Here is a 15,916-nt window from a genome sequence, read left to right as displayed (position 1 = left end):
GACGAAGGATTCTTTTTATGTCTGCAGTACACTATGGTTTTTTTACCTTTATTAATATGAAATAGTTCATACATACAAAAAGAGTGTGTGTGTGTGTGTATGTATAAACACAGGTATAAGGTTTAAAGTGGTTCTCAATTTTTTTGGCCTCAAGACTTCTTTATATTTTACAAAATTGTTGAAGACCCTGAAGACCTTTTGTTTAAGTAGGTCATATCTATCTATATTTTCTAGATTAGAAATTAGAATTGAAAATTTAAAAATATTCATTTCAAAATAATAACTAATTACATGTTAAAATAAGGAACATATAATTATGAAAATAATTTTTCCCAAATAAAAAGAGTGAGATTCTACATTTTTGCAAATCTCTTAATGTCTGTCTTCCTGGAAGACAGATGGATTCTGATAGCTGCTTTTGAATTTAGTCTGTTTTGATAATTACGTCATGTATCGCTAGAAAACTATTGTACATTCTTGCAAGAATGAGAATGCAAAAGGCAAATCATGTCTTAGTATTATTATGAAAATAGCTTTGACCTCTTTGACCTCATGACCCTTTGACTTATTTTCCCCAGACCATGTTTTGAAGACAAACTAGTACAAAAAATACTCATGCCTATCATTCAGTTGACAAAATACACCTTTATCCATCCCTATGCATGTCTTCTCTTCCAGCCTCTCCTTAGAGTTTTGTGTTTATAATTCTCATCTTTATGGGTGTATGTATCAATAAAAATATGTTGATTAATTTCACCTGCTTTTGTACTTAATGGTATCACATATACTCTTTTAAAAAAATTTAGTGTACAGCATTCATATGTAACAAGAAAGGGGAAGCAGTATAGATCTGATTCTTTAATACACAGGGTGTATGTGTGAAGCCCTCCAGTCCTGAGCCAGGCAAACAAATTCATAAGGAACAAAACCCCACTTAACACTGTCAGTGTTGCCCTCCGGTCTCATACTCCCCTTCTCACCATTCTTTTTTGACTCAACGTTGAGATTCATCACATGGAGGCATGGAGCAATGGTTGGTTTACAGTCAGTCCTACTGTGACATGACATATTTGTTCCTCAATAGCACCTCTGTGCTATGCAAAATCACGCAAGAGAAAGGCTCGTGGGAAAAATGGGTCTGAGGCACATCACTCAAAAACTTACTAAGAGATACATTTAAAAAGAGGATAGGGACCTAATCAAAATGGCATCAGTTTTACACATGTTAAATGGTGAAGAAATATGTAAATGTGACGATAAATCTGACTGTTTTCGTTGAAAACGAGCTGAAGTTGGCGTGTGGTAGTGGTCCCTGGAAGGGTTGCAGCTTGTGGGTCAGTGTCATGCGGTGGAAGGAAGCTTATCTGAAATTGAATGTAAAGTTGCAACACCCAATGTGAGTGAGTTTCTGGTACATGTTTCAAGGGTGTGCATGTGTGTGTTTTGTGTATTCCTAAGTAGCTCGGTTTAGCTGGGTCGTTTCCTCTGTTTAGCTGGGTCGTTTCCTCTGTTCCTCTGAAATTATATGTAAGAATATGTGAAATTTGCATTGTGCTCAAGTTATTCTTTAATATATCAGTGGTGTTGGAAACAGTTCATGTGTTCAAAACAGGTGCCGTAGCAGGCCTGACTGTCCGTTCACTGCTGTGTAATACGCCACTTGTGTCACTGACCCGCAACTCATTTGCGATTTTTAACTTACACATGTATCTGCATTGCTATATAATTTTATGAGCAGGTACAGTGAGTGTTAACTCTCAAAGTGCATCTACTGTTAAACTCTAGATAAGTTTATTTGGTATCAAGACACAAAGATTGATAATTATGCACAACTGTTACTAAGTACAGCTATGAAAGCTCACTTACTCATTAGATTAAGTTTTCCAAGAAAATCTAAAACCATTGGGCATGCATAGCCTGTAGTAGCTGGGGGTGAAATGATTTTTTTACGTTTATCTTCAGAATGTCAATCAGTTATACTCTTATTATAGGTCTTTACAGATAGGCCACATTTAAAGGTTTGTGTACAAGAGATTTGTGTCAAAAATATAACATCTGTTGGGGCTCCTGGGTGGCTCAGGTGGTTAAGCATCCAACTCTTGATTTCCACTCAAGTCATGATCTCAGGGTTGCGAGATCCAGTCCCACGTTGGGCTCTGTGCTGGGCGTGGAGCCTGCTTAAGATTCTGTCCCCTGCCTACCCCCTCCCAGCTTGCTCATTCTCTCTCTCTCTCTGCCCCCTCCATGAAAGAAAGAAAGAAAGAAAGAAAGAAAGAAAGAAAGAGAGAGAGAGAGAGAGAGAAAGAAAGAAAGAAAGAAAGAAAGAAAGAAAGAAAGAAAGAAAGAAAGAAGGGGGGGAGGGAAGGAAAGAAAAAAAGAAAACATCTGTCGAATTCACCAATACATTAAAAAAATAGTTCAGCGGGGTGCCTTAGGCGTCTGCCTTTGGCTCAGGTCATGATCCCAGGACCCTGGGATCAAGTCCCACATTGGGCTCTCTGCTCGGTGAGCCTGCTTCTCCCTCTCCCTCTGCCTGCTGCTCTCCCTACTTGTGCTCTTTCTCTATATCTCTCTCTGTCAAAGGGAAAATAATATCTTAAAAAAAAAATCACCACGATCACGGATTTATTCCCAGGTTGTGAGGGTGGTTCAATATTCACAAATCAATTGAATACATCACATCAATAAGAGAAAGGATAAGAACCATATGGTTATTTCAATAGGCACAGAAAAAGCAATTGACAAAGTACAACATCCATTCATGATAAAAACTCTCAACAAAGTAGCTTTAGAGGGAGCATATCTCAACATAACAAAGGCTATCTATGAAATACCCACAGCTAATATCATCCTCAATGGGGGAGAAACTGAGAGCTTTACCCCTGAGGTCAGGAACAAGACACTTTTAAAGATTTTACTAATTTGAGAGACAGCATGAGGGAGAGAGAGAGAGAGAGAGAGAGAGAGAGAACACGTGCGTGCTCGTGAGAGTGCTTAAGGATAAGCAGGCAGAGGGGGAGGGAGAGAAGCAGGCTCCCTGCTGAGCAGGAAGCCAGATGCTTGCCTCAGTCCCAGGACCCCAAGATCATGACCTGAGCTGAAGGCAGCCGCTTAACTGACTGAGGCACCCAGGCGCCCCAGAACAAGGCACTTTTATTAAACATAGTACATAGTACTGAAAGTCCTAGCCACAGCAGTCAGGCAACAGAAGGAAATAAAAGGCATCTGAATCAGCAAGGAAGAAGTAAAACTTTCACTATATATAGAAAACCCAAAAGATTCCACCAAAAAACTGCTAGAACTGATAGATGAATTTAGTAAAGTCACAGGAGACAAAATCAATATACAGAAATCTGTTGCATTTCTATACGTTAATAATGAAGCAGCAGAAAGAGAAATTAAGAAAACAGTCCCATTTACAGTTGCACCAAAAACCATAGGTACCTAGGAATAAACCTAACCAAAGAGGTGAAAGACCTGTACTCTGAAAATTATAAAATACTGATAAAAGAAATTGAAGATGACACAAAGAAATGGAAAGACATTCCACGCTCATGGATTAAAAGAACCAATATTGTTCAAATATCTATATTACCCAAAGCAGTCTACACATTTAACACAATCTCTATTACCAACATCATTTTTCACAGAGCTAGAACATGCAAAATTTGTATGTAACCACAAAAGACCCCGAATAACCAAAGCAATCTTGAAAAAGAAAAGCAAAGCTGGAGGAATCACAGTTTCGTACTTCAAGTTATATCACAAAGCTGTAGTGATCAAGACAGTATGGTACTGGCACAGAAACAGAAAGATAGATCACTGGAACAGAATAGAAAACCCATAAATGAACCCACAACTATATGGTCAATTACTCTTCGACAAAGCAGGAAAAAATGTCCAATGGGGAAAAGTCTCATCAACAAATGGGTGTTGGGAAAACTGGACCACTTTCTTACACTATACATAAAAGTAAATTCCAAATGGATTAAAGACATAAATGTGAGAGAGGAAGCCATAAAAATCCTGAAAGAGAGCACAGGCAGTAATTTCTCTGACATTGGCTTCAGCAAAGTTTTTCTAGATATGTCTCCTGAGGCAAGGAAAACAAAAGCAAAAATAAATCATTGGGACTACATCAAAATAAAAAGATTCTGACATCAAAAGAACCAATCAACCAAACTGAAATACAGCCTACTGAATGGGATAAGATATTTGCAAATGACGTATCCGATGTGTTAGTATCCAAAATATATAAAGAACTTATAAAACTTAATACCTAAAAACCAAATAATCCCATTAAAAGATGGGCAGAAGATATGAACAGACATTTCCCCAAAGAAGACATACAGATGGCCATCAGACACATGAAAAGATGCCAAACATCACTCAGGGAAATGCAAATCAAAACTATGAGATACCAACCTCACACCCGTCAGAATGGCTAAAATAAAAAATACAAGAAACAAATCAGGTGTTGATGAGGGTGTGGAGAAAAAGCAACACTCGTGCACTGTTGGTGGGAATGGAAACTGGTGCAGCCACTGTGGAAAACAGTATGGAGGTTCCTCAAAAAGTTAAAAATAGGGGCGCCTGGGTGGCACAGCGGTTAAGCGTCTGCCTTCGGCTCAGGGCGTGATTCCGGTGTTGTGGGATCGAGCCCCACATCCGGCTCCTCTGCTATGAGCCTGCTTCTTCCTCTCCCACTCCCCCTGCTTGTGTTCCCTCTCTCACTGGCTGTCTCTATCTCTGTCAAATAAATAAATAAAATCTTTAAAAAAAAAAAAAGTTAAAAATAGAGCTACCCTATGATCCAGTAATTGCACTACTGGGTATTTACCCAAAGAATACAAGGTCACTAATTCAAAGGAGGAATGCATGCACCTCTGTGTTTATTGCAGCATTATTTACAATAGCCAAGCTATGCAAACAGCCTCAGTGTCCATCAATAGATGAATGGGTAAAGAATATATATATATATATATATATAAAACCATCCACAATGGAATATTACTCAGCCATCAAAAAGAGTGAAATCTTGCCATTTGCAATGCCGTGGATGGATCTAGAGAGTATAATGCTAAGTGAAATAAGTCAGTCAGAGAAAGACAAATACCATGTGATTTCACTCAGATGTGGAATTTAAGAAACAAAACAAATGAGCAACAGGAAAAAGAGACAAACCAAGAAACAGACTCTTAACTATAGAGAACACACTCATGGTCACCAGAGGGGAGACAGTGGGGGGATGGGTTAAATATGTGATGAGGTTGGAGTGTCCTTGTTGTGATGAGCACTGGGTGATGTATGGAAGTGTTGAAGCACTAAATTGTTCATCTGAAACTAATATTATGCTGTATGTTAACTAACTGGAATTAAAATTAAAACTTAAAATATATAATGTCTGTCAACTTTGGTCAATATTTTTGAGTTGGCCGCTTAACCAACCAAGCCACCCAGGCACCCCAACCTTGACCATATTTGTGAAGGTTTAGAAAGCTCACTGTGAATAACTTGGAGGTTAGAGTCCCTTGTAGGACAGTTCCAGTTCGATGTCTAAAATTATTTTGACTTCACTTTACTGTTAGAATAGTTGGGAGGTTTTTTGTGGGGTTGGTACCCACACCAAATATTCAGAGTTGAATATTAAGAGTTAAAGTAGTTGCAGTTGTTTTTTTCTTCTTTGTCTTCTTGTTACTTATTTTGCCAGGGATTTGAACTATGATATCGATTAATAAGGTCCCTCTTATACCCAAAAGGATGTTTTTGAAGAGAAATGAAATATATCTAATATTTTGAATGCATAGAAAAATGGTGATTGCTGCTTAGCAGGCTTTTGGTGAAGAGCTCTTGGGTTTGTTACTCTGTTGTTTGTTTTGAAGTTATGTGCTGTCTCCATAGTGACCGGTAGTTCTCCTACTTGCCTCAGGTGTGCTCGTGGTTTTCAAATAAGCTGCCAAAAGAGAGGTTCTTTTGGTTTCTGTGGCTCATACTAGGCATGGGGCCAGACGCACCAGATGAAAGGTGGCAGAGCTTTCCTGGACACGGAGGTGAAAATAGAAGGATGACTTAACTTGCAGATAGCTGACTCCTTTGGGGAATGCTGAGGAATATGGTTACTTACATCGTCTGAATTTACTAATCTGTTGTTTTCTTTTTAATGTATAAAGTGTTCGTTGTGAAGGAGGACACTGTTGATGTGCCCAACACCACATTTAATTAAATAGCTCAAGAACAGAAAACTAAGTTCTGATAAAGCAAGGAAATAAGGTTTCAGAGAGCAAATGGCTTTGATCAAACGTTGAGTTCCATGACCCAGCAGATAGAACCTTGGTGTTTATATCTATAAATAAGTTTGTGTTTTGTCTTCTGGAGTTCGTGGAGTCTTCCACAGAGCTTCTGTGCTTGTGCTGCTGCTTACCCTGCGCAGACAAGGAGCTGGCCTAGAAAAGCCAGGATAGTAGATTAACAAGACTATCAAACAGATGACCAAACAAGTATCCTGGGTGATAGCTTTTATACATATGAGAAGTAAGTTAGCAGCACTATGCAATTCGCTTTGTTTGCCTTGAGAGCTCTCGAGCCGTGTGTTCTAGCGTGTGGGTGAGGCAAGCCTCTAAGGTCATTTTTTCTGTGTGAAGTGCAAGTTAGTTGGTGACATTGGCATCGTGAAGTAACTGGCATACCCGAACAGTGTGCCGCCTAATCCAACCTGGGAGTCCCGCTCGCTTTTCCTTGTGGCAGGCGCTTTTGGGAATGACTGCTTTCTGACGCCAGGAATCCACTCCATGGTAGTTTACCTTCAAGTTGTAGTTCACTTACGTGCGGTTCCTGCACCTGGGTATCAGCATCACCTGGGAACTTGCAAGAAATGCAGACCCGAAGGCTCCACCCTGGACCTTCTGCATCAGAAACTCCGGAGGGTGGCGCACAGCCCTCCGTGTCATCCATCCCTCCAGGAAGCGTTCAAGTTTGAGAAGCCCTGCTTTACATTAATGACCTGGTCTGTCCAAGAAGCTTTAGACGAAAAGCCTTGGTCAAGAGCTTTTAGATTTGTTACTGCATTTAGTGCGGTCACTCTCTTGTGCAGTCATCACCTCTCTCTGGGCCTGAGACGTTCTCGTCACCCCAGAGGGAAGTTCGAGACCCAGCAAGCAGTCATTCCGCGTTCCTCCCTTCCCCCCGACCCTGGCAACCTCTCATCGGCTTCCTCTCTGTGGATTTGTCTATTCTGAATGTGTCTTATAAATAGAATCATACAACACATGACCTTTTGTATCTGGTTTCTTTGACTTAGCCTGATATTTTTGAGGTTCATCTACGTTGAAGCACGCCTCAGTATTTCCCTGCTTTTATGGCTGAACGGGACTCCGTTGTGTGGACAGGCCACGTTTTGTTTATCCACTCCTCTGTTGATGAACCTTGGGATCTTTTCACTTTTGGGCTGTTGTGAATAGTGTTGCCATTTGTATACAAGTATTTGAAGTCTTCCAATTCCTTCGGATCTGGGGGGTGGGGTGTACCTAAGAGTGGAATTCTGTGTTTCACTTTTTGGGGAGCTACTCCTTTTTTCCACAGCAGCTGCACTATTTTACCTTCCCACCAGCAATAGCTGCAGGTTCCAGTTTTTCTGGATCCTTGACAAAATTTGTTATTTTCCTTTTTTTATTTTTATTTTTTTTGATGACGGCTGCCCAAATGAGTGTGAAGTGTGATCTCGTCATTTTGATTGGTATTTCTGATGATGCGGAGCGTCTTTCCACGTGCTTATTGGCTCTTTGTCTGTCTTTGGAGAAATGTCTACGGAAGTCTTTTGCCCATTTTTCAGTGGGTTGTTTCCTTGTTGTTGTTGAATAATAAGAAGTCTTTATGAGGAATCTGGCCCCAACCCCAAATCCTATGTGTGATCTTCCAGGCCTGACCCTAGGCAGTTCTAAGGCTTTGTCTGGCAGGCTCCTCTGGGGAAAGCTGCCTTCCCCGTTCCAGATTTGGCACATAGCCAGCATATCACGCTCTTGTGGAGGGAGTTGCAGGCAATGCTTAGGACCTCAGCCCCCTGAGCTTACATGCATGTCTGCATGTAAGCTAGCCCAGGCAGCTTCCATTTGGTGGCCGCCTTATTGGGGGCTTTGTCTGAGGCACCTCTCAGGCACTTTGGCGGAGAATTGTTTGGAGGCTGTGGCTGAGGTATTTTTCTCCACTCTGACCCAATGCTTTTCTACTCCTAGCTCTTTTCCTTTGCTATGTTCTGAATGTTTGTGTCCCTTCCAAATTCCTATGTTGAAATTCTGTTGCCCAATGCAATGGTCTTAGAAGGTGGGGCCTTTAGGAGGTGATTAGGTCATGAGGGTAGAGCCCTCATGAATGGGATTAATGCTTTTATGAAAGAGGGCTGCCAAATGTAACCATGATGGTGCCTTGATCTTGGGCTTCCAGTCTCCAGAACAGTGAGAAATTTCTGTTGTTTATAAGCTACCCAGTCTCGGTATTTTGTTATAGTAGCCTGAATGAACTAAGACCCCCACCTCTTAGTCCCCTGGGTCCATGAAGAGATAGAGAGCCTTAGTTTAGGGATCCTCAGCAATGAGATGATGTCCCCTGTCTGCACTGCATTTCATCTCGCCCTAACCCAGTGCCCGTCTGTAAGGAAAAATGGAGAACTAGGGAACTGGCACCTTTACTTTGTCTCTTGTTTGCAGTGTCACAGTAAATGAAAAAAAGTTGATTTTACTTCCAGTTTGGCTTATTATCCTTATTAACCACCTTGGCACCTGGCAGCTTGACACGTTACAAGTTCTGGGTATTAGACCCTATCAGATATATAATTTGCAAATATTTTCTTTCTGTACCTTCTCTTTTCACTTCTTTGATAGCATCCTTTGACACACACACCAGTTTTTAATTTTGATGAAATCCAATTTATGTGTTTTTTCTTGTATTGCTTGGGCTTTTGGCACTGTATTTAAGAGTCCACTGCCAAAGCTAAGCTCATGAATGTTTTTTTTCTTAGAATTTTATAGTTTAGCTCTTAGAGTTAGATCATTGATGCATTTTTGAGTTAATTTTTGTATATGATGTGAGGTAGGGGTCTGACTTCAGTCATTTGCATGTGGATATCTAGTTGTCCTATCACCAAACGTTGAAGAGACTGTTTTTTTTCCCATTGAATGATCTTGACACCCTTGTTGAAAATCATTTGACCATGTATGTGAGATTTATTTCTGGGCTTAAATTTGTTCCATTGGTCTGTATGTCTGTATGCCAGTACCACTGTTTTGATTATAGTTGCTTTGTATTTTGAGCTTTCAAAATTGGGAAATGTGAGTCCTCTAAACATTGTTTTTCAAGATTTGACAATTTGGGGTCAATTCTATGTGAATATTAGGATCAGTTTTTGTAAAAAAGTTTGGGACTTTGATAGCGATTTCATTGACTGTGTAGATTGCTTTGGGGAGTTTTATCATTGTCTTCCAATCCATAAGCATGTCATGCCACTAATTTAGGTCTTCAATTTCTTTTGGCAATGTTTTGTGGTTTTTAGTGTACAAGTCTTGTGCCTCTTTAGTTAAACTCATTTCTATGTGTTTTAATCTTTTTCATGCTATTGTAAATGGAATTGTTTTCTTCATTTCCTTTTCTAATTGTTCATTTCTAGCGTATAGAAGTGCAATTGGGGCACCTGGGTGGCTCAGTCAGTTAAGCATCTGACTCTTGGTTTTGGCTCAGGTCATGATCTCAGGGTGGTGAAATCGAGCCCTGTGTGGGGCTTTGTACTTAGTGCAGAGTCTGCTTGAGATTCTCTCTCTCCTTCTCCCCCGCCCCCACTTGTTCTTGCTCTCTCAATAAAATATCTTTAAAAAAAAGGAAAAGAAATGCAATTGATTTTTTGTGTGATCTTTTATTTCGCAACTTTATTGAATTAGTTTATTCTAACAGGTATTTTGTGGATTCTTTAGGATCTGTAAATAGAGATAATTCTATTTGTATATAATCTTATGCTTATTATTTGTGTTTTGTGCCTAATTGTTCTGGCTAGAATTTCCAGTACAGTGTTGAATAGAAGTGGTGATATGTGGGCATCCTTATCTTATTCTCGATTTTAGGGGGAAAGCTTTTAGTCTTTGACCATTGAATATGATGTTAGCTATTATGTACTATTTTTATATTAACATTACATTGTATTCCGTTGTTCTCTCATTTGAGATACACACTGCAAATAAATAGAGAAGTTCAGAGAGTTGTAAAACAGATATCCATTATAGACTTTCTTCTTGTACCTAGAAAGAATTTTGGAAAAACTGCATCAAATATTATAATTAGATCACTTAAGTTCACTACTGCCATGCCATTTTGACAAAATCAGCCATGGAAATGAATCAAATAACCACTAAAATTATTTTTAAATTGATTTGATCAAATTTCCGGTTTATTTTGACCTGAGATTTGGTCAAAGCGAGTTTGATACCATGATAGGACAATGTAGAGAAACTGGAAATTTTGCAGAAATTTCATGAGCAACATAGAATTACAGAACTAGAAGCAACCTCCATCTTGAGCTCTGTTCCAGAACATATTAGGAGTTGGGATTATTTACTTTGCAAAAGAGAAATAGGATCACTGTAAGAGACGTGAAATATTTGTATTATTAGATGACTTTTTTTTTTTTATTTAGGCTACTCATGTCAGAAAATGTAGTTTTCGTAGGTCCCAGGAAGAACTTTCTAGAAATTAAGAGATACGAAATGGGCAACCTCTCACATTTGTGTGTGTTCTCACAACTTGGTGAAAGCAAACATGATATGACTCACCGGAAATGCTGCAGAGTGGCACGCAAAGGCATTAAGATGCCCCCATATCTCCTATGCTGCCTTTCTACATATAAGCCCTGGGGATAAGGAACTTAAGAATTCCTGTCATAATACAGTAGAGACCAAGCATACACGACGAAAAACACATGACACTTTCCTCTGTCAGCAATGACAACTTGCTGCAGGAGAGAGAATCTGTAGGTGATAATCCCCGGGCTTGCTGACTCACACAGATGAAGAAACCAGATGCCAGTAGGATGAAAAGACGAGACAGAGCTCACCTCTTAACTGTAAGAGGAGGGGAAGAAAGAAAGAAGACAAGACACAGAAATAGGTTCAAAGTCTAGGCACTAAAGGAGTTTTTTTTCCCCCCGTGTGTGGAATAAATCACCAAGAGCAGGAATAGGCCCTTTTTGTTTCATTTTTAAGTTTATGAGAAAACTTATGTTATGTTAGGTAAGTTATGAGAAACCTAATGACAATATTTGATGCAGTTTTTCTAAAATTCTTTCTAAGAACAAGAAGAAAATCTACAATGGATATGTGTTTTACAACATCTCTCCTATTTGGGTCTCTCTTAGGGTCTTCCAAAAATCATTTTCTGAGTAGTTATAAAGAATTGATTTTAAGCACTGTAAATACAGGAAACAGGACTAGAGCCACTAAAACCAAAAGTCAGCTTTTAATCAGTGTCAGAGAAACCACACATCTTGAGGAAGTGAGGCTGCTCAAAATATGGTGTGTTTCCTTTTGCTATCACTACTACCTACCTGTCATCCTAATTCCTGAGTTCTGAAGTGGGGGGCAGTGGAGAGAGGTGGCTGGTGGTCCTCCCCAACACAGTGGAGATGGCCCAGAGCATCTTAGAAGCCAAGGAAGTAGTAACAGTGTAGTTTACATTTAAAAACCTGCCATTTCTCCAACACCTAATGTGCCAGGTGCTTCACTGGCTATTCCTGGTGAGCTTATATAGACCATCTCCCCGTAGATTTAAATAGGTTTGTGTGAGATTTGGACTCTAGACACCGGATGTAATGGGTCAGTGCTTTGATGACTTACAGATCCCAGTTTGCAGGCGCAAGTCAGCTTTTGAGAGACAGGCTAGGCATAGTCTTAGCAGTCTCTCCCTGCTTCCCTGCCTCTGGCTCAGAGTAATTAGCTAGTATTCATTTGTTAATTCAGAGTTCTTTTTAAGAGTTGAAGCTCTGTCAGCTTGCTATCTCCTCTCCATTATCTGCTCCCATCAGGAGGTGCCTTCTCTTAGTATCCTCCAGGCTACCTGATTAAGACAAAAATCTGTGATCTCTGCTACAGCATTGCTTATCCTTTGGATTTGAACACTGTAACATCAGCCCATCGCCTGCTGGGAGAAGTCCTTCAGAGACCCTACAAAGGACTATTTTTAAGCATCCACCTTTGCTTGTTTGCAGCAGGTCTGCCATGGGAACTCTTACTCCTGAATTCTAGGAATTGCACCAAGATCTTCTCCATGTTGACTGTCGGAGAATCTGTGCCACTAAGTGCTTATCTCCCTATGTTGTTTGGTCTGTACTAAGAAACTATAACTCTCAACTGTCAAAGAATGTATTTCAAATCTCAGTGTTATCCTGTTAAGATTTTTTCATTTATCCGACTAGTTGTCTTGCAGTGATTTAACATTTCTTTATCCCCTAGGGAAAAGTTAACCATTGGATGCCGCCAGCTGGTTGAGATGGAATATTCCATGCAGCAGTGCAATGCATCTGTCTATATGGAGGCCCAAAACAGGGGATGGTGTGAAGACATGCTCAACCATAGGACCTAAATGCTGATATATAACTTAAAAGGAATCGCATTTGTCTTCAAGAACAAGAGTAGCCTTCTACCTTTTGAGTCAAACCCAAGAGACTTGCAAAAAATGTCTCATAGGTGCAAGAAGGTGATTGCCTATTGCTGAAAATCTGAGGTTCTGAAAAAGCCTAATGCATCCATTGTAGGATAAACTGTGGACTCAACTCATTGGAGTTAACAATACCTCCCTACCTCTACTCCTGACACTGAGCCAGTCTGTCTAAGGAAAGGGGAGCCATCTTTTAAATCATCTTAGGGCAGGAGCCACTCTGGCATCTGTGGAAGGCCTGGGGGCACAGCATTAGCATCTCTCTCAACCCTAAGCATGGGTTGCTGACCAGAGACACTTCCAGACCTCAGTAAAGAATTAGGACATGGCCATGCTTACCATCCCACGCAAATGAAATCTTACCCTGGGCCGTTTTATGATCAAGCTGTCTTCCCTGTAGACCTGGTAAACTTAACACACTTCCCTTCCACTTGCCCTAAGGTAATGTAAGTAGAATTTTGACTTCAGCTCCTACTTGCTATATAGTTTCTTGTCTTCTTCCCTGGGTTTGTCACTTTTCAGTGCATTTCTAATGGGAAGAACAGGGGAGACCTCTATACTGATTTTTCCCTTAAATGTGAAGCAGCGTGAATTTATGGGATTAGGTGGCAGGGATTCATATTTGCCCCTAGCTAAACCAAGTGTTTAATTGACTTCTTATTTAGTTAAAGTTGGAAATCCTTATTTACTAGAGTATATTATGCTTTTGTTAATACATTAGATTAAATCTAATTTGCTCTTCTATGATAAATGTTAATTTATTTTTTATGAAACAATAAATTTTATATTTAGTAAGATTTTACTTTTCATTTTACTTCCAAATTGTGCTTCTGAACTGTGTACAAGGTTCATTATGATGATAAAAGCAACCCTCTCCAATAGAAGAGAATCTACCCAGATTCTCAGGGTCAATCTGTGCAGTGCCCACTGAACTGTATGTTTGCATAGGAAGCCATACCTCTAGCTGGGAGCTGGGGCTCCAATGACATCAGGGATGTGAGCCTCCTGGGAGAAGCTTCCAGAGGATCTCTTCTCTCTGCAAGAAACAGCCCCCACCCCAACACCAAAGTTTTTTCAGATCTTTATCCCTCAGCTGCTTCTGGTTGTTGTTACTGGGTTTTGGTTCTGCTGTTAACTCCCTCTCCTCTTCCCTCTTATTTTTTTTAAATATAGGTTGTGATTTTTAGGAAATTTCACTCCTACACACTTTCACATATGCATATAGATTTTATCTTAGTCTATATATCTTTTACTTTGTACATTAATTTGTCCATTATTTTAAAAAATTTTACTGATATGTGAAGATGCTTTCTTCTGACTTCCTAGTCTTTTTTGACTTAGAAACATTCTTTTAAACATGTTTACTCTGTTTCTTTGAAATGTCAGGTTTCGTTGTTGCTTTTTTTCTAATTGTAATCTTTAAGATTTTTTTTATCTAATCTTCATTTTATACTTTTACTGTTATACTTTTTATTATATGATAGTTTAATGCAGGAGTTGAGGGTTCCCTCAGCCTCCCTCTTTCTTTTCTGGATCCCCCCTCTGGATTGAGATAACTCAGTTGACCTAAGGATCATAAGCTCCACCTTGCAAAACACACATTTGTTTTGATGGAAGATCCTTGGGGGAGGAACTTATAGTTCTAAAATCTCCATTCTTCAGTATGTATGCCTATTGTATTTTGAGCAGAAGCCATCATAAGCACGCCAGTAGGGACTGATGAGGAAAGTCATACAGGGGAAGGGTCTCTCTACTTAATGCCCTTGGCCGTGTCTTAGTGAGGAGTCAGTGATAATTTCATGAGGGGCATCCATGAGGATTATCCCGGCAAAGTTTCTGGCACCATTTTACACTAGCCTTTTCCAGTTTACTTTTACAAAAGATAATCCACATCCTTCCTGAGAGGACTAGGGAGGATCCTTTGGGTGTAGCCACCCCAGCAATTCCAGCATTCTGGGCCAAAGGAATGCTGGCTTAAGAGTTGGAGTGTTGTGCCCCACTGGGATTTTGTTAGGCCCTGTAGTGGGCAGTTGGGACTGCACAGATTAGAACTTCACACATGGCGAATTTCACTTTCCCGTTGTGGTCTTTGCCTGTCCACCTGAAAGACAAACCTGAAGCTCCTTTCCTTTGTCTTTTGACCATCACCTTGAGGGAGAACAGAAATCTTTTGACTCTTTCAGGGTTGACCCAGATTTTCTTAGATGGTGTTTTGATCTACCTTCGGATCATTTTGTCCATACTTTTTGACAACTCCCCCTAACCCACCCGTTTGTGGGAGCCCTTTTCAAGCATCCTTTTTCATCCCATGAGTCAAGATGAATTTACCTTTCTCCTTAAGGGGAATATATTTCACTATTGAGGAATCAAATACATCTTCCACTCCCAGTAAGTGATGCCGTGCAAAGCCCTTTTCTGATTTAGATTGAACTGACAGGCCAATCAGCCTCCCAGTTAGTGGTTCTTTGGCTATTTTACCAATGAAACCCACTCCAGTGAAAATAACCCCATGAACTTGAACTGTTACCAGCTATGCAACTGTGAGGTGGCTCACTGCCCCTAACTACAAACTGATGTCAATATGCTGTCTCTTAGAGTTCTGATCTTTCTTTGGCTTTTGCAATTCTGTAGACTGATGGTTATGGGCGAAACTGCGTTAGCTCAGTATATAATCCTTTCAAGACCAGTGGGAATCAATGGTTCCCTGCTGGGATTTTCAGAAAGGTCCAATATGGGTATGTCCTACCCCCTCTTTTAGAGCCTTTTCCTTTAAAGGTTTGTTAACTTTTGGGGGCACCTGGGTGGCTCAGTCAATTAAGTGACTGACTCTTGGTTTCAGCTCAAGTCATGATTTCAGGGTCCTGGTATCGAGCCCCAAGCTCAGCACAGAGCCTACTTGTCTCTCCCTCTGCTCCTCCTCCCACACGCTAATAAATAAAATCTTTAAAAAAAAATTTTGGTATCCTTTTGGTTAAGCTAGAAAGACAAAACTATTTTTAAGCAGTTTTGAGTTTTGTCAAAACATGATCACATAATCACCAGCATGATCAAGAAATGAATTCCATTGTTCCCCACCCCAGAGTCCACTGATGTGTCTGCTAATCCCTGGTTTTCTTCTCCAGTAGGCAATTTAAATGGAAACTTGAGGCTGGCTTTCACTTAACTTAGGGCTTCTGAGATGCATCCATGTTGTTTTTAATCAGTACTTCATCCTTTTTTTTTTTTAAAC

The 15,916-nt window shown here is 40.0% G+C and overlaps 1 protein-coding gene across 4 annotated transcripts in view; it reads left to right on the top strand.

Annotated features, from left to right (window-relative positions):
* The window catches only part of SWT1 (SWT1 RNA endoribonuclease homolog), a 98,666-nt gene extending 84,905 nt beyond the window's left edge, over positions 1–13,761 (top strand). For 2 of the 4 annotated variants that reach the window (XM_011227018.3, XM_019801378.2), the window contains exon 19: positions 12,483–13,761. In XM_011227018.3, coding sequence (XP_011225320.2) covers positions 12,483–12,612 — 130 coding nt within the window. In that variant the 3' untranslated portion in view covers positions 12,613–13,761. The remainder of the gene's footprint in view (positions 1–12,482) is intronic. The other 2 variants (XR_004627274.1, XM_002920851.4) reach the window with 2 other exon arrangements.
* Positions 13,762–15,916: the final 2,155 nt, after the last annotated feature.

The sequence above is a fragment of the Ailuropoda melanoleuca genome, chromosome 8 (genome assembly GCF_002007445.2).
Source record: "Ailuropoda melanoleuca isolate Jingjing chromosome 8, ASM200744v2, whole genome shotgun sequence".
NCBI classification, from domain to species: domain Eukaryota; kingdom Metazoa; phylum Chordata; class Mammalia; order Carnivora; family Ursidae; genus Ailuropoda; species Ailuropoda melanoleuca.
This window is presented reverse-complemented; position numbering and strand designations above follow the sequence as displayed.